Raw genomic sequence first — 24,649 nt, 5'->3', positions numbered from 1 at the left:
CCAGCTGAGTCATCAACGAAGTCTCACGGACCTTCCTAGGGACCCTAGAAGTTCTCCAGCCCAGTGACTCTGAAACAAGACTCTTTTCTGGGGCTTTGGACCTGTGTAGCTCCTAGAGCACCCCAAGTCCTTCTATTGGATTGGACTCTCACTCGGGCGTGTGCAGTCTGTAGGTTTACACAATTCCCTTCTTTTTATAGCTGTAGTCGGTCATTGTGCAGGCCACTGTCAGCAACTTTGTCCTGAAAGGACAGCAGGAGATGCAAAGATGTCTGTCTGTCTGTCTGTCTCTCTCCTCTGAAGATACATACATATATTCATGTACATCACATGTATTATCTATTTATTACCAAGAATATATACATATTTACACATAAGAATATCTTATATACAAGCAAGTAATATTTAAAATATGCATACATACATACTTACTATATGACATATAATATATAGACTTATGCAAGATTTTGAAAGACTTTCTAAAATGTAGTAAGACATCTGGAACTCAAAAAATTAAAATCTAGGATGGGATTCCATTTGCTGGGTGAGTGGTTTGTCCTCAAGTCATCTCCCCTCTCAAGCTGTTCCCAAGGATTAGGATTTCTTTTTGTTTACAGAAAATAGTTATCAGCAGCAGCGAAGAACCAGGTGCACTGGGAGGGCTCTGACATCCTCTCCATCACATAAACACAACTTCAGAGCCCAGAGCTGAGGATGCTTAATGCATGCCCACTTGCTCCTTTATATGAATTATCTCATTTATTCCCACCATTCATTTTTCACTGATGCTATAAAAAATTCCCAGCAACCCAGTGACTGAAACAATGCAACCTCATTTATCTTATTGGTCTTCGGGTTAGAGATCTAGTCTGAGCCTCTGCAGGCTAAAATCAATATGTTAGCAGACTATGTTTCCTTTGAGACTGGAGAAGAAAATTTGAGTTGATGGTAGAATTCACTTCCTTGTGGTGGCAGGACCCTGAGGTTTCTTGCTGGCTATAAATTGGGGGCCTCTCAGTTGCAGAGGCTAGCATGCTCCTTAGCTAAGGGTGCTCTTCCTCCAGCTTTACAGCCAACAATAACAGGTCATATCCATGCCATATTGCATCTCTCAGATCCTGACAAGTTCTTCACTTTCAGGAATGTATGATATTAGATTTAACACCTCTGGGTAAGCCAAGACTATCTCTCCATCTCAAGGCCCTTAGTAGATACTATATCCGTCTAAGTCATCTAGGTGTATGTAGTCTGGAAAAGTTTTGTTCATGACAGGGAAATTTCATGAAAATTACTAAGCACAAACAATCCCATCTCCCTGCATCCAGCCATTCTAATGGCAAAGAGATTGGCATGGCATCTGTATAGAGCTAAGACAAGTAGTGAGGACTCAGAGGGGTTCTCACTCAGTCCACGCTTTGGGTTCCTAAAGGGTTTGCCTGTTCTCTCAAAGACCCTGCAGGTAGTCATCGTTTCATACTCAAGGAAATGTGGAAATGGAAGGAACTTGTACGGAAGGCAAGGGAGGGAAAATCTTCAAGTCTTTTCTCTAAACTTCTTCACAGGCCATAGCATGATAAGCTGGAAACATTTTAAAGGTCAGTTGTTACTGGGAATTTAATACATTTTGATTAGAGAAATGAGTTCCCACGTCCAATTTAAAATATACTGCAGATAAACGTGGAAGAACAGCAGCCTGGCATGGGGCCAGTGAGCTGGCTCAGCATCTGCAGGTAGGTACTCGGCATCTGCAGGTAGGTACTGGCAATGCCTGGGACCCACGTGCTGGAAAGTGAGAACTGACTCCTGAAAGTTGTCTTCTGACCTCCACGTGTGCACTGTGACAGGAGTGTGTGGGGGCACACACACACACCAAAATAAATAATTTTTTTAAACTTAATACGGAAGTAGTTGAACCTTAACCTGAAACAAAATGTGGTATTTATTTTGTGGCTTAGAAGTCATATGCCATATATTGGCATAGACAAGTAGTTGTGAAAGTCAGACTACTTAGAAAGGGGTTCTATAGTATCCCTGTGCCTCAGTTTCTCTACCTTTGAAATGGTCATAATGATAGGTGATGGGCAGGATTATGAGACTGGCATGCTGTGGCTGTGCTCAGGAGGAGCCTTGGACAGGATTATTGTAAAAATGAAGATCAGTAATGTGCTCCCCTTTAAGTAGAGGGCACACAGCAAACGCCTTTCTGCCCCTATCACCACATTTCATGGACTGCGTCTATGAAGCAACCATCTACCAACTTTTCATACCTCACTAATAATATCCAAAAACAACACGAAAAGCAGACAGGATCTCCACTCTGCGCTGCAGAAGCCATGCTCAGGGAGGGTTAAGAGGGTTGTGCCTGACCATAACCAGTCTGTGGCAGATATCCTCACACGGAACATTTAAACTTCCACTATTAAATAAGAAAGCAGATTTTCCAGCAACTACGGATTGACTAGGAAGGGGAAAATGTATGATTTGACTCCACATGCTTCCAAAAGCCAAGCCAAAGGTGATTTTATATCCAATTTTGAAAAAGGCCAAATATTTCTCATACCATAGAATTTTCAGACTGAAAGGAATTTAAAAAGTGACAGATGTTTGTCTGATACCTCCCCTTACCAATGGAAGAAGAGGAGGATTCACAGACCATGCCCCTTGTCTGATTGTCTGTGCATCGTGGGTATGTCCAGACTGACACTAACTTTCCTGAGCTACCATTCCTGATTATCCTTTAGCCTCCAGTGGTTGACAAAGCTGAAAAGCCCCTCTCTTTATGTCAGTCCATACAGCTCTGTGCTCTGTTATCAGGCAATTCCTTGATGAACGTTCTTACAGTTTAGTCTCTAAAGCACCGGGGGAATTTACCAAAGCCTGAAGTTTGGCTCTGAGATGGTCTCTTTGACAACATCTTCTAGACATTAGGTATACGAATGCTGCCTTAACATATTTGCTGAATCTGCACACCATCCCTGTAGTTACTAATTTAATATTTATCCATAAATCATCATTACAGTTCTCTCTACTGTAGCTTCATCCTGAACTATATCACTCACAGAATCATGAATCCAGGGCCATTCTTTAAATGTGCATTATATAAATGCATAACTGATATGTAAACGTTTGCCCTCTAAGCCTTTCTAATGTTATCTTTACTTACTCTCAAACTCTGAAGAGATTATTTCATTCACAGATTACCAAAATAAAGCCTAGATAGTCCATATCAGGCCCCAAGAATCATCATTTTATCATAATATAGAAAACACAATGCTCAGTTCATTTAATCTGAGTTTCAGCAGCACACACAGCATTAGAGTCCACATCCAAGCCTGGCTGATTTCACAACACCTGGTGTCATTCATGAAGCAATGCTCAGGTCAGTATGTAAGGGTCCCACTCTTAATGGGTACAGATTTATCAACTTCTATTATCGTATTCAGGAGTTTGAGAGAGCTTGTAGACACAGGAGAGTAGCATATTCTTTTGAAGGTTTTATTTGGAAAAGGACTTTATCTACAGAGACGTTGAAATACCAGAGAAATGACAACCCCATGGCTTTCCCTTTGCTTACCGGTGATTACCTAACATTCGCCACTTATTTCATAATGTGTATTGTTGAACCATTTAAAATAAGCTGCAGATTACCTGTGTCACCCCATTCCTGATGACTTCAACAAGTACTTTCCTTAAGAACAAAGACCTCTTCCTGTCTGATACAGATATTCTCACCCAGGGATATAACAGAGTGTACCAATATCAGCTAAGATTCAGCCCAAAGCCAGATTCTCCAGAGTGTGCTCCATCAGGTCTTTTCTTCTTCTCGTGGTCTGAGGTCACCTGCAACAGTGCCGTCAGCTCTCGATCTCTTAATCGAGAACAGTTTTTCCCTTTGTCTTTCCTACATGGGCATTTTTGAACTTTCCAGATCTACTCCAAGGTTAGATTCCGGTGAACTTGCCACAGGCTTGGGGGTGGTAGCACGTTTCTCCAGTGACAGGCTATACAGTGGCCCTTGGGAAAGTTATGCAGACTAACCAGCAAATAGCCTTAAAACTCTGATCACTGAATAAGAACTCGGGTTTGCTTAGCAGCCGAATGGATTAGTAATTGACCAAGTAAAGAGGTAGCTTGGAGCTGTGCTAACTGCATCCAGTGTCACCGACAGTTTTATATGCTCGCTCACTTGAACAGATTTCCAGTCTCCTCAAAACTAAATCAAAGGAACCCAAGGTTGCTTTACCTTGTCTTCTGACATTGTGTGTGTGGAGTTGTCCTCTTAGTCCCAGGTCCTGTACTGAATGTGGGTGAGTAGCTGACCAGCCAGAGTCCTCAGCTGCCTGGTTATACATTGTAGGAGGAGGAGCAAGCAGAGTTTAGTTCTAACCTTCACCAAGGTTAGAGTATTGATGAGATCCAATCAATATGCCCTTTACCTCGGTGACCTGTGGCTTGAGTGTCTCTGTTCCCCAGGAAAGAAATGAGAGTAGGTATAAGTCACAGAGGCAGGCGCATGTTAAGGGCTGATCAGTGTGGCAGAGGAGCAGCCCGTGGGGTGTTCCGTAGAAGCTGAGATAGGCTGTGTTGTGGGAAGACAAGGGCAGGCGTGTGGAGGGTGCGCTGCAGTGTGCTCTGCAGAGAGCCAGTACTGTGGGCCTGTGCTGCCAAGACGGGCTTTGTGGTTAAAGACTGTGGAGACCTCAGTTACCTGAACGAGCTTTGGAGAGTTGTGTGCTTGGGTTTGAATCACAGTATTTTACTGAGGGGGACCTTAAGAAAGGGAGTCACTGTGACTTTTCTGCATCTTAGGTTTGTGTTGTTGCTTGTTTTTTGACCTGATAAAAAGGAGATAAATGTGCACACACTTTGTTTTGTTGAGGAGATAACATGTATGTGTTTGGCACAAAGTAAACTCTCAATTGATGGTGGCGACACATTTTCTATTGTTATTATTAATTCAGTGCGTTTCAACATGTGTTTGCAGAACCAGATGTGGCACACATCTGTAATGTTAGCACTGCCACCACAAGAGGACTGTGAGTTGGAGGCCCATTGGATTACATGAGAGTTGTCGGCTAGCCTTGGCTACACAGAGAGACCCTGATTTGGGGAGAGAGTGCACTTTGTATGATAGCCTTGGGTTCTCAATGGACTCGGCTTATGTGTCTTCAGCCTGTTTCTTTCTAGGAATCCCCTATGACATCTGGTCCAAAAATGATGGAGGAGATAGCAAGTTAGTTTAGCTTTCACTGTGACTGACAGCTGTGCATCCTGGGTTCCTCAGACATCACATGGAGCAGTTCACAGCAGAGGAACTGTAAGAAGCAACAGCAAAAGGACAGGAACCAGGGTGGGGAGGAACTGCACTGAATTTGCCTGACATTCCCCTCCTCTCCTCATTTCTCATTTCCATCCCCCCCATGTGTGTTATGTATGCACGTGTGTGTACTCCTCTGTGCAGAGCCCAGGGACTGATGCTGAGTATCTCCCTCTATTACTCTCTACCTCGCTATTTGAGACAGGACCCCAGAGAACTTGAAAGCTCCTGGTATTCACCCCATCCACCCCAGTGCCATGCCTAGACCTTTTATGTGTGTTGGGACTTGAACCCAGGCCCTCTGGTTTTCACAAGTGTTCTTACCCACTGAGCTATCTCTTCAGACCCTCATTTCTGGAAGGTGAATACACGCGAAGCAACCAGTTTTAGGAAACAAATAATTAAATTCAAAGCCCAAACTTCAGCGGACCTCAGCACGGTTGTATTCTCTAACGTGCGGCAGATGAGACGCAGCCCCCTCTTGCGAGGACTTAAAGTGAGGACACAACCTGCTGAGTCTCGGAAGGCAGGCGCATGAGGGCTGATAACGTGTCATTAATCTTTACAGAGTTCCTTTCTGAGCCAGCCTCTGTCAGCACTTCCCGGGGCTTGACTGGTTTAATCATCGAGTGTTCCAGGTGGTGGCGCTAGCTCGTCTTTGGCACCAGGCCTTACAGCGCCCCATGATGTGCTGCCCCGGGAGTCCTGTCCTCAGCACCACGGATGGCCCTGAGAGGAGACGCCTTGGCTGACTTGGCTCAGTACAAAACACGCCGGTGCTGCTGTCAGCAAGGAGAGCTGCCCTGCGTTGCTTTTCTGCCTTTGTCTTCTGAAGTCTGCTTTGAAGTAATGGCGTTTGTCTTCCTTGTAGCTGTGGCTGGGAGTCCACCACTACTGCGCTTCTCCAGCCCGGTGCCCAGGGATATTGCTCCTCCCCCGTTGGAGATGCGACTCATCTCGACTATTCAGCAGCTGGGGGTGGGCTAAAACCTACCTGCAGGTTGAGGATGGAGGGAGCATACTGCACAGGTTGATTATGGCAGGGGGACTCAGACTGCAGACCGGCCTCATGCTGAGCGGCTGATGTAGCTTCAGGGCGCTCTGAGGAGCTGTGGGCTTCTGTGGGATAAAGTCTGGAAATGAAACCTGGCCTTTTGCACTTTGCCCTGAGATGACGTCTACTCGCTGAGTGCTCATAATTATTCAGAGATTCCCTGCAGCACTGCCAAAGCAGCCTTGCTTGTTTCCATCTGTCTTAGGGCCCCGTGCAGAGTTTTCAGGCAGACACAACCAGTATTGGGTACCAAGGATTGGGTTCAGGTCCTGGTATTTGCAGAGCAATGCTCATACCCACTAGGCCGTCTCCCCAGACCTGGCTTTACACTTTTAAACCTTTCGGGTCACATTCTGATTACATCATTAATTAAGAGAGGAAATGCCAAGAATTGTAAATGATGACCTCATTTCCCTCTCGACCCTTTTAGTAAAGTGAGAGGAGTTAGTTTTTGTTTTTGTTTTCTCTATAAATGAGAGGAAATGGCCCAGAGCGTTCCTCTGCTGCATTCCTCTCCGATGGAGTCAGGTGCCCGTAAGGGCAAAAGGCACGCCTGCGAACTTGGCCAAACCAAGAGGGCAAGGGCTCACGGTAAGAGCTCAGTCCTGAAGGCTGGGTCCCCCTGCCTGGCCTCCCTGGTCCTCTGGTTCAACTGCACTTTCTTGATGTAGAAGTCAAGATTGATTTTAAAAGTTAAATCACATCATGAATCCTGCTTGCAAGTCCCCAGAGCTCTAGCATCCCCGGCCAGCAGGGAGCTCTTCCTCTGCTCTGTGGCCTGAGAGGCCCTCTTGAGGTAGGTCTGATTCTGAGGCTGTCTTTCCTACTCAGGACTCAGCCATCTGCCTCCGGTTTGTCTGTCATAGTACTGGGAAGACCCATAGCAGCCATGGACACGCAGGACCTTGTAGACCATGAGAGTGGCTAGAACCCACGTGAATGGCAATGGGAAATCACCAGAGAGAACAGACGGGCTACGATCCACTGTTTGTTTTAAGAGTACTTCTGTTGGAGCTCTTCTTTTTTGCTGTTGTTGGGGTTTTTTGTTGTTGTTTTTGGTTTGTTTTTTTGTTTTCTTTACCATATCTGACTGTTACAGTCAGTGCTGGAGCTCCTCTTTCTGATGGCTGGGAACGTGACTCAGTGGACAGAGTGCTTGCCTGGTTGCACAGAGCTTCGGTTAGAGATGATCCCCAGCACCTCAGAAACTGGCTCTGGTGGCACATGCTTGTATCCCCATGCCCCGGGAAGCAGAAGCAGGAGGGTCAGGAGTTCAAAATCATCCTCAGCTATTTAGGGAGTTCCGGACCACTTAGAGTACATGAAGCCCTGTCTCAAAAAACGGTAAGAACCCCCAAATAGAACAAAAAGATAATCCCCGTTGTTGTGTGAAGAGTGGATTGGATGGGAGCATCAACGAAAAGGAAAGACAAGTGCATTGTGACGACTCAGGCTTGCTTCTGGCTGCAGAACTAATGGTACTTCTCTAAGTAAAAAACTCAAGGTATATTTGGGTGTTCAAAGAAAATGGTATTTGCATATAACTGCTTTTAGGAGAACTAGGGATGGGAGATGACAAGTCACTTTCTTGCTTGCTAACCTGGGGTAACAGACACATTTACAATTGGAGCTGCTAGAGGTTCAATCATCTGAGTAGTGATCCAGAGCTCCCTCCGGGACCCCATAAAAATGAAGCAGATGCACTTTGTTCCACTTTGTAAGAGATGAAACTTTTTGAGGTATTTACCAGTCTTCATGCAATTTGAGACAACATGGAGAACTCATGTGCACTTTGCCCTGGTTCCCCTTATAACAAACATCATGTAAGACCATGGCTATAGATCATGACCAGGTTATTAGTATGAGTGGCCAGGGTCCAGTTCACCCCTGGAAACACAAGGATCCCCAGCCTGTCTTCTGTAGCCATGCCCATGTTCCTCTTACACTTCCAGACTCTTCAATCCGGGCAATCACCCTCTTTTCTAGTTGTATGATTCTACCATCTTGATTGTGGAGATTTAAAACCTAGGAGAACATCCAGCTTTACTCAAGATCTGCCAGTGGAGATGCAAGTCTCATCTAGAGATGCCTTCACAGAGGCATCCTGAACAATGTTTGACTGACAATTTGGACGTTTATGATCTAGGCAAGTTGTCATATAAAAATCATCATTATCAGACGTTGTGTTTGCTTTTTGAACTCCGCAGAATTCCCTCCAGAGCTACCCCACTTCTGTGTGTCAGCAGTTCCCACTGCTGCCTAGTATGCCATGGTATAGATATGGTATAGACACACTGCTGTTGATGTGTCCTTGATGTACATCTGAAATATTTCCAAAATTTGGTGGTTAAGAATAGAGCTGCTATATACTTCATTTAAAAATATCCTTTGTGTGAACATCTACTTTCTTTGGAAAAACATTGTTGTGGAGTTATATGCTGGTTATATATTTCCCAGCAAAAATGATTGAGTGTCCTCATTTCTTATATAACCTTACTAAAACTTGATATTGACTTAAAAAATTCAGCCTTTCTGAAGTATGTGTAGTGATGTCTCATTTTGGTTTTAATTATAATTTTTTATTTTATTATTATTTTGTCCGTATGGGTGTTTTGCCTACATGTATCACCCAATGCATGACTGGTGCCTGTGGAGGGAGGCTAGAGAGGGTGTTAGTCCTGTGGAACTGGAGTTACAGACAGTAGTGAGCTACCATGTGGGTTTTTGGAGTTGAACCTGGGTCTTCCGAAAGAGAAGCCAGTGCTCTTGATCACTAGCCATTTCTCCAGCCCCCTAATTAGACTTTTCCAAGGCCAGGGATACCGAATATGTTGTCCTTGACTTGACATCTGTCTATCTTCTTTGGTCATTTTCTGTTAAGAAAGCAACTGCATTTACCTGCTTCCTTTGTGTGTTGTATCCTTTTTCTGCCGAGCCATCTCCCTGCCCCATTTGATTCATGTTCTAATTGGATTTCGTTGTTGTTGTTATATGTTTCTTTGAGTTCTGACGGTTCATTAACACATTTTATATACTAGATTTTTATGGAATGTATAGTTGGCAAATATTTCCTCCTACTCCTTAGCTTTCATCCTCTTAGTGGGAATTTTCCAAGCAAAATGTTTTAATTTGAATGAAATCAATGTACTAATATTTCTTTTTATGACATGGCCTCTGAGATCTTTACATAGCCCTAGCTTTCATGTCATTTTTTCCTATATCACTCACTTCCCAAGAATGTTATGGTTTTACACTTATTTTTATGTCTGTAATTCACTTTGAGTGATTTTGTTTTTTAATAAAGTGTAAGACCTTGGTTGAGGTTCCCGGTCCCTCTGGGTGTCCACTGCCCTAGCAACGCCGCCTCCTCCACTGAATTGCTTCTGCAGTTTTAGACTTGGGTTTGCTTTCTGCTTAGTTTTATCTTGCCTTTCTATTACTTATTTATTCATCTATCTATCTATCTATCTGTCTGTCTGTCTGTCTGTCTGTCTGTTGTGGGGTGCGGGTGCATCCTTTGGCAAACCTGTGCATGGCAGAGGACAGTTTGTAAGAGTCTGTTCTCTCCTGCCATCACCCGAGTCCTGAGGGTGGAACTCAGTTCTGTCAGGCTGGATGGCAAAGCACCTTTACCTCTTGCTGCATCTTGGATCAAACCCAAGGTCTTGTCCAAGTGAGTTGGACATCTGTCTGTGGGTTTATTTGTGAGTTCTTTTGTTTAGTAACATTGGTCTGTGTCATCTTATCACCAATATGTAGCAGCAATCTTAAAAGTTCTTATTGATAAGAACAAACCTGGAGCCAGGTATTGGGGTGAATGCTGGAAAATCAGAGAAGCAGAACAAGCTACAGCTACCTCACCTTGCCAATTCCTCAGCTGATCCTGTTTCCTTAGACTGGAAGCCTCTAAGTCCTCATCCAGAATGGGTCTCAGCTGAACTGCTGCTCTAGAGCCTAAAAGCTTAACCAGCCAAAAGCTTCTAGTTTCTGGTTTTCACCCCTTATATACCTTTCTGCTTTCTGACATCATTTCCTGGGATTAAAGGCTCACTTCCTGGGATTAAAGGTGTGAGTCACCATGCCTGGCTGTTTCCAGTGTGGCTTTAAACTCACAGAGATTCCAGATGGATCTCTGCCTCCCAAGTGATAGGATTAAAGGCGTGTGTGCCACCATTTTCTGGCCTCTATATCTAGTGGCTGTTCTGTTCTCTGACCCCAGATAAGTTTATTATGGTGCACAATATTTTGGGGAACACAATATTACCACACCAACACCACCAGGTCTCAGTTTGCTTTAGACATATGTATGACAAATCTTGACATTGGAAGGCTTATTCCTTCCACTCTGTTTTTCTTTCTGAAAATGTTTAGTTTTGTTGCTTTTCTGTAAAACCTGTAGAATAAACTTTATCTGTCCAAAGATTGTGATTGAATTAAGCCTGTGTAGTACTTGGCATGAATTGACATCTTTACTATATTGAGTCTCCCAACCCGTAAACACATTTTATGTAATCAGTTCTGATTTCTTTGATTAGTGTTTCTCCTTTCTGGCAGACCAAACCTTGTATGCATTTTGTTATGTTTACAGGCAGTTCTATTTTCCTCGGTAACAGTAGAGGGCATTACATCAGCAACAGCAAGAGCAGGAACTAGCCACACCTGCAGGCAGATGCTGTGGCAGCTGGAGGTCTTCCCATAGAAGCCAGCTGGAGTTGGGACTCGACCTGTGGCAGACAGGAACTGCAGAACTGTCACTATGAAGCCAAGTTGGAGTTTATCTGAGATTTTAAGCAGCTTTAAGAATGGGCATTAGAAGAAAGAGCACAGGGAATGGGGGATACACAGTAGGCGTGGACGTGCTTCTCTAGAGAGCTGTGCCAAGTGCCTAACCGTCGCTGTGTGTATAATTTGGGTGGCTTCTGAAGTTGGATCTGAAAGGATTGCTATGGAATTTGCTTTTTCAGTAACTGAGATCCTGGGGTGTTTCCTGAGGTGCATTGGATAGGAATACAATCTAATAAGGCTGAACCACGGAGCACAAGGTTGCACAAGAGGATTAGGACAAGTCTCTTACTGAAAATGAAGTTTGTCATCTTGTGGCATTCCCAGTGCAGGTTTACATCTGCAAAAGGGAAAAAAGCCACACTCAAAGGTCGTATGTGCTTAGAATAGATGTTGTTTCCAGGTAGGCAACCCTCACAGCAAATATTAGCTGTGCAGAAATTCTTGACTCAGCTGGTGAGGGGCTTCACCAGATCTGAAGGTGGAGAAGCCCTCCCTCCTCCTTTCCCTTGTTCCCTGTCTTCTATCCCACTTTCATACTGTGCTCTGTACTTAGATGCCTATACATTCATTAGAACTTCTGAAGTGATGGTTTCCCTGAGGCTTCAGCATAGCTGCTCTATCAGTTGAGATGGGGATGCTGAAGTCTACAGTTATAACTGGATTTGCTCCTATTGCCAGTGATAACTGAAGCCCAAGTTACCGATTCTGCTCCTGTTGACCCCAGGATAGGGAAGGTTTCTCAGTAAAGCTGGGTAAGTAAGTAAATAAGTAAGCATGCGATTTCTAGCTCCCAGTGTGGTATTTAGGGCACCATAGCAGAGATAGTCATTATTAATGATGGACAAATGGTGAATTCTTAACTCTCCACCACACCTCCTCTGACCACTCCCCGAGGAGGGATGTGCCTTGTTACTGCAGGTGACAGTGGAAACCTGGCTTCCCAGCATTTTCTGACGATACTGTCAGCTGGAGCCTTGTTATACTGCAGTTGAACACACTGACTTCCCATTGGCTTTCTCTTGCACCATCCTGGCAGAGATTTCAGGTCTCTTTCTTTGTTATTGTTGGTTTTGAGAATTTCATATATTCATATGATATGTTTTAATCAAATCTCCACCCCCCATTCTTTCCCCACCAATTCCTCCCTTATCCTCACAGCTACCACTTTCTCTCCCAACTTCATACAGATTTATTTTATTTTTATGTATGAGTACTTTGATGGCACATATGGATGTGTACCCAGTGCCTACCTGGTATCTGTGGAGGAAGGAGAGGAATCAGATGCCCTGGAACTAGACCTACAGGGGGTTGAGGCTGCCATGTGGGTACTGGGAAGTGAACTTGAGTCCTGTGCAAAAGCAGCCCTTGCTCTTAACTATGAGCCATTTCTCTAGTCCCAAATGCCCCTTTTAAAAAATTCACCAGGTGATTGTATGAGCGTGGGTGTGGACCATTACTGGAGAAGAGGTAGCTTTCTGCAGTCCACATGCCCAAAGAGACTTGACTTTCTCTGCCAGCAGCTCTGGCCAGCTACAGGTGAGACTTGGTGAGCCCTTCCCCATCCACAGAGAGATGTCACCTGGCTTGATCTTGACTAAGTCTTGTATGTACATTCACAGCTACAAGTGCTATCATGTGGACAACAGTGCTGACATGTCCAGCAAGTACTGTTTGTCTACCGACGTCCACCCCCTGGCTCTTACAATCTTTCAGCTCTTTCTTTGGAAATGATCCCTGAGCTTCAGGGGGAAGGGGTGTGATACAGATGTCTCATTTAGAGTTGAGGGCTCCACAGTCTCTCATTCTCTAGGCATGTGGCCAATTGTAGATGTCAGTATTATTATTATTATTATTATTATTATTATTATTATTATTATTATTTTGTTATTGTTGTTACAGCCTCATGAGGTGGAAGTCTAGGCTCCCGTGGGCCCAGGCACAGGTTGGGCTCACTGAGCTTTAGTGTATCTTATTTTTGGTGGTAATTGGCCAGAATAAAGCAGTTATTGTATAAGAGAAATTAAAAAATGTACTTCTTAGTCCTCTAGTATTTGTCTTCCATTAGTGTTCTGGGGTGTTGTGCTCAGCAGAGGAGCTGGTCAAGTATATCTAGTCTAACTTCCCAGAAGTCCTGGTGTACATTCTAAAGACCTTTGGGGGAAGAAACTTAAACAAGGGGAACAGATGAGCAAACACAAGACCAAGTGGGGAAAATAGACTCAGTTTTAAAGGTTGTGTTTGGCAGAGATGACGCAGTAGTTAAGAGAACTTGCATCCAGACAGTGGTGGTGCACACCTTCAATCCTAGCACTCAGGACGCAGAGGCAGGGGGACCTCCATGATTTTGAGGCCAGCCTGCTCTACAGAGAGAGTTCCAGGACAGCCAGGGCTACAGAGCACCCTGTCTTGAAAAAACAAAAACAAAAGGAGTACTTGCTACTCTTCCAGAGCACCAGAGCTCTGTTCCCAGCACCCACATCACCCAGGAAGCCTTCTTCTGGCTTCCACTAGCACTACATATGTGTTATTACATACACAGGTACACATGTAAATGCACATACATGATAAAAACACACATAAACACAAGCATGAAATTTATGTTGTTTAACATAACTTACCCGTGTTACGACTTCAGGTCTCCCCACTCTCTCTTTCCCTATCTCATCCACACATAAATTGAGAAACAATTGCTTTTCATCTTCTGTATTTTGGTCCACCGTATGCAGAAGCATGATGTAAGGGAAAGAAAATGGTCAAAGAGCCCATAGCTATCTCCCTGAGCACTCAAGATGATTAGGTATCAATAGCCAACTCAATATCATCACTGGAGTGTCTCAGAGGTACCATGCCACTGCTATCCTAAGGGAACAGAGAACTCTTGATGCTGTCTTGTAAGATAGATGAGGCCTCCTTTTGGAGTACCCTGTACTGAAGGTTGCAGTTCACCATGTCCAGACAGCTCTCTGAGCTCAGCACAAAATAGAGGACTCCCTTTCCACCTTCCTCCCTACCTGGATAGTGTCTCTAGGCTCAGAGGCCTGACCTTATCTGGAAGCTGTCCCTAAGTGTGGATGCCTGACCTGTGTCAAGCAAGACTGTTGACACAGATCCCTGTAGATGCTCTCCCCATGCCCCCCACATGTTAATTAGGTTTTGTGCTCTCAGCTGTATGGTAGGACCATGCTGCTGGGCATAAGTTAGGTGACACCCCAGCTGCTGTCCCCATCCTATACATTCCCCCTCATTCTGGAATAAAGCTGAGTTGTAACACTGAAACTGTCTCCTGAAGAGCTTCTTCCGTCATACCCACAAGATATCTGAATCTTGCTGACCACCCCTACTCCCTCCTCTCTCAGGTACTGGTGACCTTGGTGACCAGTCTCTGAGGAAGAAGGAGACCCACAGCCTACTGTAAGTGACGGAGCTGGAATAGAAGCAGTAACATTCTTACATGAAGACAGACGTTAAGTCTGCGCCTTCTATTGTGTATGTTATTTTATTTTTTTGTTTTTTCTCTCATTATGTAGCTCTGGCTTTCCTAGAACTCACTATGTAGACAAGACTGTCCTTGAATTCACTGATCTACCTGCTTCTGCCTTTTAAGTGCTGGATTAAAAGTGTGTACCACTATGCCCAGAAGTGCATTGTAGTTTAAAAAAAATTTTTTTCCCTAGCAAACATCAAATTTCTTTGGGGCAATGCATTTAAATTTCTTTGATGAATGTCCCACTGAGAAGACTGGAAATTTTTTATTCCATGTTTAAGTCGATGGCAGGTAGAATTGGGAATCAGATTAAAGTATCACCTCTTGCCCACTGATGGAAAGGGGTAGAAGTAACTGATTAGCACAGACTTCTCACTGTAAGTTCCTGATACCCACCCCTCTCTCCTTATTCTTTCTTTTCCCAATCTCCTTTGTCCACCACCTTACACCTCTTTGTAAGACTTAGTATCGTGGGCAAGTCTTTGAACAGTTGACCACCTCTCCCTTTCTGGGAACACTCTTCTCTTGGTTTCACACATCCTGATAATTTAACCTCAATGTTACTGCTTCTTATTTCAGACTTTCTCTGGTCCAAGCTTCTAAATACTAAGAGAATTCGGGAGCCAGCTCTGGGCTGCTTCTCTGCTTTCTCAGTACACATGCTGCAGCTGACCTCATCAAAATGGTTTTGAGAGCCAGCACTGTCTAATAGAACGTTCTGTGGTAGCAAAGTGTTTCAAATTTGTGCTGTCCAAGATGATTCCCCAGCTACCCATGATCACTTAAGCTGAAGTTAATTGAAATAAAACATCCACTTGCTGGACTCACTAGCTGCATTACTGGAGGCTCCTGAAGTGTTCAGTTTCTGATATTGAAACTCAGGGCTGTTGGATATTGTAGAAATCTTGGAAAGAGAAGCACAGTGCAGGGTAGGTGTTGGGTAGTGCAGTGGTTTACAAGAAAATGGCCCCTGCAGAGAGTGGCACTATTGGGGGTGTGACTTTGTTGGAGTAGGTATGGCCTTGTTGTAGGAAGTGTTTCCTTGTGGAAGTGGGCTTTGAAGTCTCATATGCTCAAGCTACACCCAGAGACATAGTTCACTTCCTGTTGCGTGTGGATCAAGATGCAGAGCTCTTCCAGCACCATGTCTGCCTGTATGCTGCCATGTCCCACCATGATGATAATGGACTAAACCTCTGAACTGTAAGCCACCCCAATTAACTGTTTTCCTTTATAAGAGTGGCTGCGGTCATGGTGTCTCTTCACAGCAATAGAAATCCTAACTAAGACAGGCAGGATGGGTGTTGGGTATTGGGATATTGTATAACCATACTATCCATAGAGTAGTCATTGGCCATACATGGAAACTGTATGGTCCTTGCTGCAGCTGAAGGCCAGGTTGTTGTCTGTGGTCCTACTGTAGCCAGGGGCCATGTTGATGTCAGTGGCCCATGTTACCAACAAAGGCTACATGGATGTTCATGGTCTGTGCTGCTGCCTGAAACCATGTTGAGATACATGGTCTGTGTTATAGCTGTGGTCTGTACAGTCACCAGAGACCATGCCAAGGTCTGTGGTTCATGCTGTTGCTAGATGCTGTGTGGATATCCATATGGAGCACAGGCATCAGCATGGCCTAGGGAAGCAGCATGGACCAGACACCAGCACATCCTCCAGCTGTAGCATGGACCACGAACGTCAACATGGCTTCTGGGGGCAGGACAGACCATGGACTTTTGAGGAGTCCCAATCCAGAAAATGAACCATTCTCCATCTTGGACATTCAGGCATTTCTCAGAGCCAGTGTGATCAGGTGCCTGGTCTGTGAGTTCAGGGGCAGAGCCTGCATGAGCTCCCTGCTGCTGTATGCTACCCTGCTGACTCTACTCAGCAACAGCATGTTCCTTTTTCACAGTAGCCTCTCCCACACCTGTCACTGCCATTGTGCTCGTTCCATCTCTCTCCACCACACACGTGCTACCCCATTCCTCCATCTTTCCCACCTCTCCATCACAGTGGCATCGGAAACTGCAGTGTGTTGCTCAGTATATTTTTTTGCGCAAACAACTTTACATGCAAATACTCATTGCAATGAATCATTGGTCTGGAATGGGTCAATTTAAGATATAAGAACAGCTAGCTAGAAACCTGAGCCATTAGGCCAAACAATTTAAATAATATATGTGTCTGTGTGTTTATTTTATTAAGTGGGCTGCGGGACTGTGGGGGCTTGGCAGGACCTGGAGAGAAGCTCCCCAGCTACAGTTTCTGGTTTCTGAACCATCACCAAGACTCATCTTGGATATTCTGCTGTTGCCCAGAGTCAGGGTGATCTTGGCTAGGCAGGGCACCGGCGGCAGGATCTCAGCAAGCTCCAGACTACCTCACGTCTTCCTACCCTTGGTGCCATCCTTCTCAAGACTCACTAGGCACAACTGTTGTGCTTGGAGGCTGCAGGCAGCATTGTGGTCCCATGCCCTCCTCCCAGCAGGGCAAGCAGTAGTGGTGTCTCCATGCTGCAGCTGGCCCTCAGGCTGAGAACCTGTCCTATTCAGTAATGCTACATTCTTTGCTGTAGCCCACTATATTTCATCATTCTTCTCCACTCATGGCTCTGCTCTGCCATCTTTCCTTGCACTTTCATGAGTCCCCTTTTAAAAGCACCTTCCCATAAGACATGCCTTTTTTGGTTGTTGTCCTGGAGATGTTCCTGGCTCTGCAGACTCCTCTGCTGTAGCTGAGTCTGCCCTCAGATCCTCCACAGGTTTCTCAGGCTCTTCAGAGGTGCTTTGCAGTTGCTGGTGGCCACCACCATCTTAAGTTGACCTAAAGTCACTCTTAAAAGTTCCCCTGTAGCTCCTCATCTTGAGCAGGAAGGTAGATATGCATAGTTAGCATAACAAAAGTCATATTTCATTATACTGAGGGTCATCACACAAGGTTCACACTCTAAATTCCTAATTCTGAAGTCCCGAGCCTGTCTCCCCAAGGCTGCTCACCTGCATGAATTCTTAGCTGAAGATCAGGTCCAGTCTCTAACAGAAGTCTCTGATTAGAGGGTCAGGATCCTGGGGGAGACTCCAGCTGCAGGGTAGATCAAGGTGGCATCTCTCCAGATGTGCAGAGCAGACAGAGCATTGCTCTTGATGTCTGCTTACATACTGTCCAGTGGGTGTCATGAGGTTCTAGGACTGTGTCTGGTTGTCTTGAGTGATTGATGTCACTGGATTCTGGTTATCAGGTGCAGGCTTGGGTGTAGTGGGGATCCTGACCAAGCCATTTTCACATGTCTAAAAGGCATTTTTACCATGCTTATTACACCCCTCATCGTGGTTACTGGGCAGGTGTGGAGCCAGGTGAAGGTGTGGCGTGATGGGGCACTAGTGTGGCAATGGGCCTGTGTCTGACTGGGTTGCAGGCCTACTCGTGCCCACTCCACCCCCACCCCTGCCCCCAGGAGGTTGTGCTCATCTTCTCTGGTGGGCATCTGGACACTAGCTGCTTGTTGACCACATTTCTATACTTGGAACTCTCCAAATGCTATTCATTTAAACAAGAATCAATAAAAAAAAATCAGCTTCATCTGAAGGCCTGTGTGGTTCACAGCCTTACTGCTTTTTCTGATAGCTCCTGGCCCCCATCTTTATTCATTTCGCTGCATCCCTTGTTAGCACAAGTTAGCTCCCTAATGTCTGGACCGCTTTTCCAAGGATGGATGCTCCATCTTCATCATTTAGGCCTGAACTGAGTTGTTCTTTTACGGAGACCTATCTTGTTTTGCCCTTGGTCCCTTGCTTTCATAGTTCCTCTCTGGTGACTGGTTCACTGTGTTTGTTAACATCCATACTCATTTGTCTAATACCTTTTTGGGGCTAGTCTCTACTTGCCATTCCCACTGGTGAAGTCCTAGGCCCTAGAGTACAGTAAGCACACACACAGAGGACTGACTTACTAATGTGCAATTTTCTAGGAAGTACTGCTTTTGTGGTTTACTTATAGTGAGGCAATATGCACAGTTTTCCAGAACTCCTTTCTATATTATACCTGGAGTACACTGTGTTTGAATCCCACTTCCATCTTACTATGTTACCTTCAGTACTTCAGTTAAACTCTTTGTATCATCGATTCCTCATTTAGGGCACATCATATGGTCCTTCTTGCACAGCGAGTGTGAAGTGGCTCAGTATATACAGAGTGCATGGATCAGTTCCAGACCAACAGTAAGTATTTTCTGCTTTTGATGGTAGTATGTAATATAGACTACATTCAAGAGATGGCATCTTCCTCTTGAAGGCTTTCAATAAGGATATTGGAAATGTAAACATATCCCAATGAATGAAGATGCTTGAGCAATTCCTTGGCCTAGTTGAGAAGAATAGAAGTTATTTATTCCATGTTTAAATCCATGGCAGGTAGAATTAGTCTTGGGAATCAGTTCAAAGTATCACCTCTTGCCCACTGATGAGAAAGGGTAGAAGTAACTGATTAGCACAGACTTCTCACTGAAGGCTCCTGAGTAGTACCTTGAAACCATGGAGATCCTGTAGGACATAACTATCTTCTCTCTGTATTCTTTCTTGATGGTGAGAGGCCCTGATAATTGGTCATCACGGTGAAAAGTAGCTTCAGAAACAAGCCAGGAATTAACACAGTAAGCAACACCCAGAATCCTACCAACTGTTTCTAAACCACAGTAAACACACATTAGAGTTGACAGCCTCACTGTGCCATGTCTTCATCTTCACCATGCCCAGGCCGAGGATGAGTAAGATTTTTCTCTTATTAGCAGAGGGAAGTCCAAAGCTTAAAGTATTTAAGGATCAGCCTCCACATTCTGGGTCTAATCGCTTGCAGAATACCGTTCTTCAGTTGGTTCTTTAACAAATATATGCAGATTAGCAGCTAGGTGCCAAGATCGGAGACAGCAGTAACCTGGTAGGAAAGATGCTGTCCTCTAGGAATTCACATTCTGTAGGAACTGAGGTCGACATTTAGATCCTGTTGAGGGTACTTTGAATTTTTCTAAGTGACTGCTTGTCAGGAGCTGATCTGGGCTCTCACAGAAACACATCAGAACAGTGAGCAACAATTGATGAGCACAAGTATTTACTGAACACTGCCTAAATGCAAGAGCTTGCATGCTATAGGGACAGCTATAGTAAAGAAGATAGATACTACCCTCAAGCTCACAGAAGTTTTCAAAAAATGTTGGTGAGCTTAACTGCGCTTAAGTGCCTGTCAGAGTCAGGCAAGTAATACAGAGGGTGAAACCAGGTACACACTCTCTCCTTCAGCTTAGATATGTTGCTGTGTTACTCAACTGCACATACCTACAACTTTCTCCACGAATATGCTTTTATATTTTCTTTCAAAATGCAAGGTCCTCTTGCTTTATATTTTGGTTTCCTGATTTTGTTGGACACATTTTCTTCTTTACTGAGGGAAAAAATAGCAGCATATATGTAGTAGTAATGGCGCCATGTTCTTGGCCTCTGTGTCAGATAGTAAGAGGTGTGTATGGGTCTCGTGACCAGTGGAGAAGCTGCTCCTAGGCGGTAGAGTTAGATGGGTCCAGATGGTTTCACCATCCAAGGCCAGAGTGGTCAGAGCAAAGGTAAGCCAGGCATAAAAGGCGGACTATTATTTCAGTACTTCCAGAACTGGTGAGTCCATGATGAAAGAAGAGGAGAAGAATCAGGGACCTGAGAGCACCAGTCATCTGAGCTTGTCCTCTGCCTTCTCTTGGTCCTCGGAGAATAACTGCAAGCCTACTGATTTAGATAATGAAAACTGAACTACACTGTGTAACTCAGATTACTTAGCTGCATTTTGTTTAACTGTGTGTCTGTTTCCTTGGGTTGTCAATGCTCTAGAAAAGCTTTCCCACACCACATGGCAAGAGGTAGGAGCTGATGATCCAATATCAGGATGGTACATTTAAGGGATTCGACTTAGTGCTATGGGTCCCACCCACCTGCTCCATGTGGGGATATGGACTTACTTTGAAGGGAGCCCAAAGGCTTATTTCAATGAAAGTGGGCAGCCTCAAAGTAGAGCACTGAAGGATAATTAATGTAGACTACACAAATTCCACCTACACAGATGCCTCTCCCGCCCACATCCATCCACCCACATATAGTAAATGATTCCGCCGCCCCCCCCCCCCCCCGCCGAGTTCCAACTCCTTTAGATTAAGCTAATTGAATCAAAACACACTAGAACCTGGTTGTTTTGAGTTTTATTTGTGTTAACAGTGATTTTCCAAAAGGTAATCGTGTAGTCTTTCATATATTGAACAAATGCTGTCTTGGGAGGTGGGGGAGTATCCTCTGACATGGGCTGTGTTACAGTCCTCACTTCACAGGTGCAGAAGCAGATGTTTCCATCAGTTCAGTGATCTGTTCAAAGTCACAGGGTTAGGGAGTGTCGAAGAGCTAGCTGAACTGGGATTTTTCTGTGGCCTTTTCTGCTTTGTCTTTGCTGGAAAAGACAGATCTTATCGTTCATGTGACCCACACTATGGAATGTTTGGTCCTCTTTACATTTGTATGCTCTAGGCCTTTTATTGAACAATTAATAACTGTTCTCGACCACTGTGGAGAGACATTTATGTTAGGGTCTGCAAGAAGTCCCCAAAGACCACCAGTCACGATGTAATCAACAAGAGCGTTTATTATACCACATGCATGTGGAGTTGCTCACCTGTACAAAATGGCAACAACCCTTAAGCTCCTTTTAAGCACAACTGAAGGAATAGAACCAGAACCAGAACCACAACAAAACAACAGAAAAACCCAGAATGTGTGAAGAAGCAATGATTATAACAAGAGAAGAATAAAAAGATTGAATCCTTCCTCCAAAACAGTATAGACTTTCAGCTACAAAGCACTTTCTTAATATTATGCTTTGTAAAGGATGAATGTATATATGATTATATGCATAAATGCATTTGCATGTATAAATGGGGGTCACAACATTGTCATGATCTGGAAAATGACACAAAGTAAAAAAACAACATTAATGAATCATGTACTATCCTATATGGCAGGAACCTGTTACAGTGGGGAAAAGCAAGAATGTTTCTTTTGTTTGTCATGTTTTTAAAACTGCTTTATTTAAAACTAAATCACCAATTTTAACACTGGCTGGAGATTTGCTTTTCTCCTAATGCCATTTAACAGGAGAAACTCAATGTAGCTATGACTTGGACTCTTATAGGCCATTATGATGTGCATAATGTGGTGGCTGATCTTGACTTTCAACTTGAGTTGATAAAGAAAAACTTACTGTGCTCTAAACAACTCTGGGGACAATGAGGGAATGAAGAAAGGACAGACATATGGAAAGCTAGGATCTGGTGAGCTATGCTCTCTCTGAAGGGCACCAACAGCAACAGCAACCCAGAAGCTCAGTGCGTTCATTTACTTATACCTTATTATGTGCAGCTGAACAAGGAGGCAGGTTTATGGTATACAGCTGGGCAAGGGGCCAGCTTAGCTTGTCTCAGTAGATCTGTGTACAGTGGAGTCTCAGGCCATAAACATCCTGAAGGAGGAAGAAGTAATTGATAGTTTCTGTGCACAATGGTCAGTCATTGGTAAACACTCATACTTGGACCAGAGTAAGACTTTGCCATCCTTCTGAGCCACATCTGGGCAAGGCTTTGTCACTTCCATAGGTCTGAGGCATTGGGGTCCTTTGTATGGTTATGCCCATGTCAAACAATACACGTTAACTCAAGACTTCATCCACTCTCCACAGAAACCAAGGAGATTATAAAGTACACTTCATAGTGAGTCTGAGGGTCTTTTTTAAAGGAGAGTAACTATGGAGAAAGACTGAGTTAACTGGCACCATCCTACAGCCTGGAGACCCAAATGGAATAAAAGGAAAAGGAGGGAGTAGCCTGTGGGTGTTATGGTGTGAGGTACTCCATCAACCCCCTTTTCCAACAATAGACCCAAACTGCTGTAATTATGTGAAAAATAAGTATTTTCTCCCTGAGGTTATTTTGCTCCAGTGCTTTGTCACTTTCATAGTCTGTCAAGTGCACAGTGCTCAGCATTCATTCCTAATGGTGGGTAACAGAAAAACCAGGGCTCAGAACGACTAGAATTCTGCTCCTTTTGTGTTCAAACTCTTGAACCATAACTTAAGATACATACACATACAAGAATAGTATTTAATATTCTAGAGGTGCTCCAAGCCATACAGCACCTCACATGTGCCATTATGTTGAAAGGACATAATACGTTCAATTTTACAGTTTATTAATCTTCATCTATTTCACCTAAACAATAATTATCATTTGAGTAGTATCAAGTGTTTTGGGTATTTTATTAAAAAATATGGCAAAAATGGTTAACATAAAATCTATACTTTTAAAATATGTATTTTTAAAATTTAGCATAGAAGGCATTAGATAGATATCATTATGCCACTTTCAAACAATTTGCTTTAGTGGATTTTCTTTCTCCCTGATCGCTCCAAAACCACTGCTTCCTTAATACCTTCTTGTAAGTCCACCCCCCATTTCTCTTGTGTTCCATGTGACCCTTTGTCTACCCTGTCTTTCTTCATCACCTGTATTTATCCTCTTTTGATCTCCTTTCTAGTTTTTTAGGCTTCACACACACACACACACACACACACACACACACACACACACACACACACACCCCACATACATGTATACGTAACAGGTTAAGATCTACACGTAAGAGACAATTTGTGGTTTTGGTTTTCTGAGTTTGGGTTACTTTTGCTTAATATGTTTTTTAGATCTATCCATTTCCTGAAATTTTCATAATTTCATTTTTCTTTGCAGCTGAATACAGTTCCATTGTGTCAATGTATCACATGTTCATTATCTATATGTTGATGAACAAGAGGTTCCTGTTGGCTATTGGACATGTAGGACTTCACACTCCAATGCCCCCTCCCCCCACCTCCAGCACAGACTTCTCCTTACAAATCACTCTTGTGCTTCAGTTTGGCTGCTGTAGTTCCCATGTACCCTGCCCTTTGAAACATTTCCCTCAGTATGTCACAGAAATCCACAAATAATCCACAGTTTCTTAGTCCCAGCCCAAGTGTCTGAATGCCTTAGCCCAGCACTACAGGCTCCTGCTTGCTTAAGATCCAGCAAGAGGAAGGACCAGATGCCTCACTACTCCTTCCAGGTCGGATGATCCCCTGGTGACCCCCAAACTTGCTGAATGTGGTTTGGAAAGAAGGGAGATATATCTTATGAAATAGGATTCATGCTCACAAAACTTTGGAGCACATGACTCCAGGGAGGAGAGGTCTGGCTTTGTCCTTTGTCTGCAGGGGCTGGGTCCTTGAGCATGGACAAATCTTGCTTCACTTCTTTTGATATCATTTGTAAGACAACACAGGTGAGCTGTTGTTATCTTCTCATGCAAGATGGGAACAGCATCAGCTCTGTGGGCTGGAGGAATGAAATAACCTCATCTAGATGTGATGCTCAGGACAAAGCCAGGCATACAGTGATCACTCACTGGTGTTTGTATGCTCTCAGTTTCTGTGACTCCTCAATAGAATGCCCTCTCCAATAGCTAACATGGATTCCTGGGGACCTCTGAGCTGGCTAGTTACATGAACTGCTCTTTCTTTCCATCTGCAGTTTGTGAAATTTGGCCATCATGGAATTTTTAATTAGAAGAGCAAGGGGTCATTTACTGAATGGGTGTCCCCTGGATTTGTACTGTCTAGGCCCCAGAGGTTTGACAATCTGTGGCAAATTGATTTAACAGATGTGTATCGATGGCAATTTCTCAGCGAGCACTGTCCTCAATTAATTAATCACCAGGCAATTTCATCTAATTGAATGCTACTGCCACACACAGCAAAGTTTTGTTTATAATCCTTGAATCATCCCAGTTTAAATTAAGTCATTAAAATGCTCTGTTCCTAACCACTTTTTCCAGCTGAACATGCCTAAAAGGACACGGTGCTCTGCAGGGCGTCTTTCTGATATGAGTTTGTG

The 24,649-nt window shown here is 44.0% G+C and overlaps 1 protein-coding gene across 1 annotated transcript in view; it reads right to left on the bottom strand.

Moving 5' to 3' along the window:
* Slc2a2 (solute carrier family 2 member 2) overlaps nt 1–4,258 on the bottom strand; it is a 30,743-nt gene extending 26,485 nt beyond the window's left edge. The window contains 1 exon segment of the mRNA XM_052731195.1: nt 4,244–4,258. Coding sequence (XP_052587155.1) covers nt 4,244–4,258 — 15 coding nt within the window.
* Nucleotides 4,259–24,649: the final 20,391 nt, after the last annotated feature.

Source organism: Peromyscus californicus, unplaced genomic scaffold (genome assembly GCF_007827085.1).
Source record: "Peromyscus californicus insignis strain IS unplaced genomic scaffold, ASM782708v3 Scaffold_9__1_contigs__length_137607984, whole genome shotgun sequence".
NCBI classification, from domain to species: domain Eukaryota; kingdom Metazoa; phylum Chordata; class Mammalia; order Rodentia; family Cricetidae; genus Peromyscus; species Peromyscus californicus.
The sequence above is the reverse complement of the archived record's forward strand: the minus strand, read 5'-3'. Positions and strand labels throughout refer to the sequence as shown.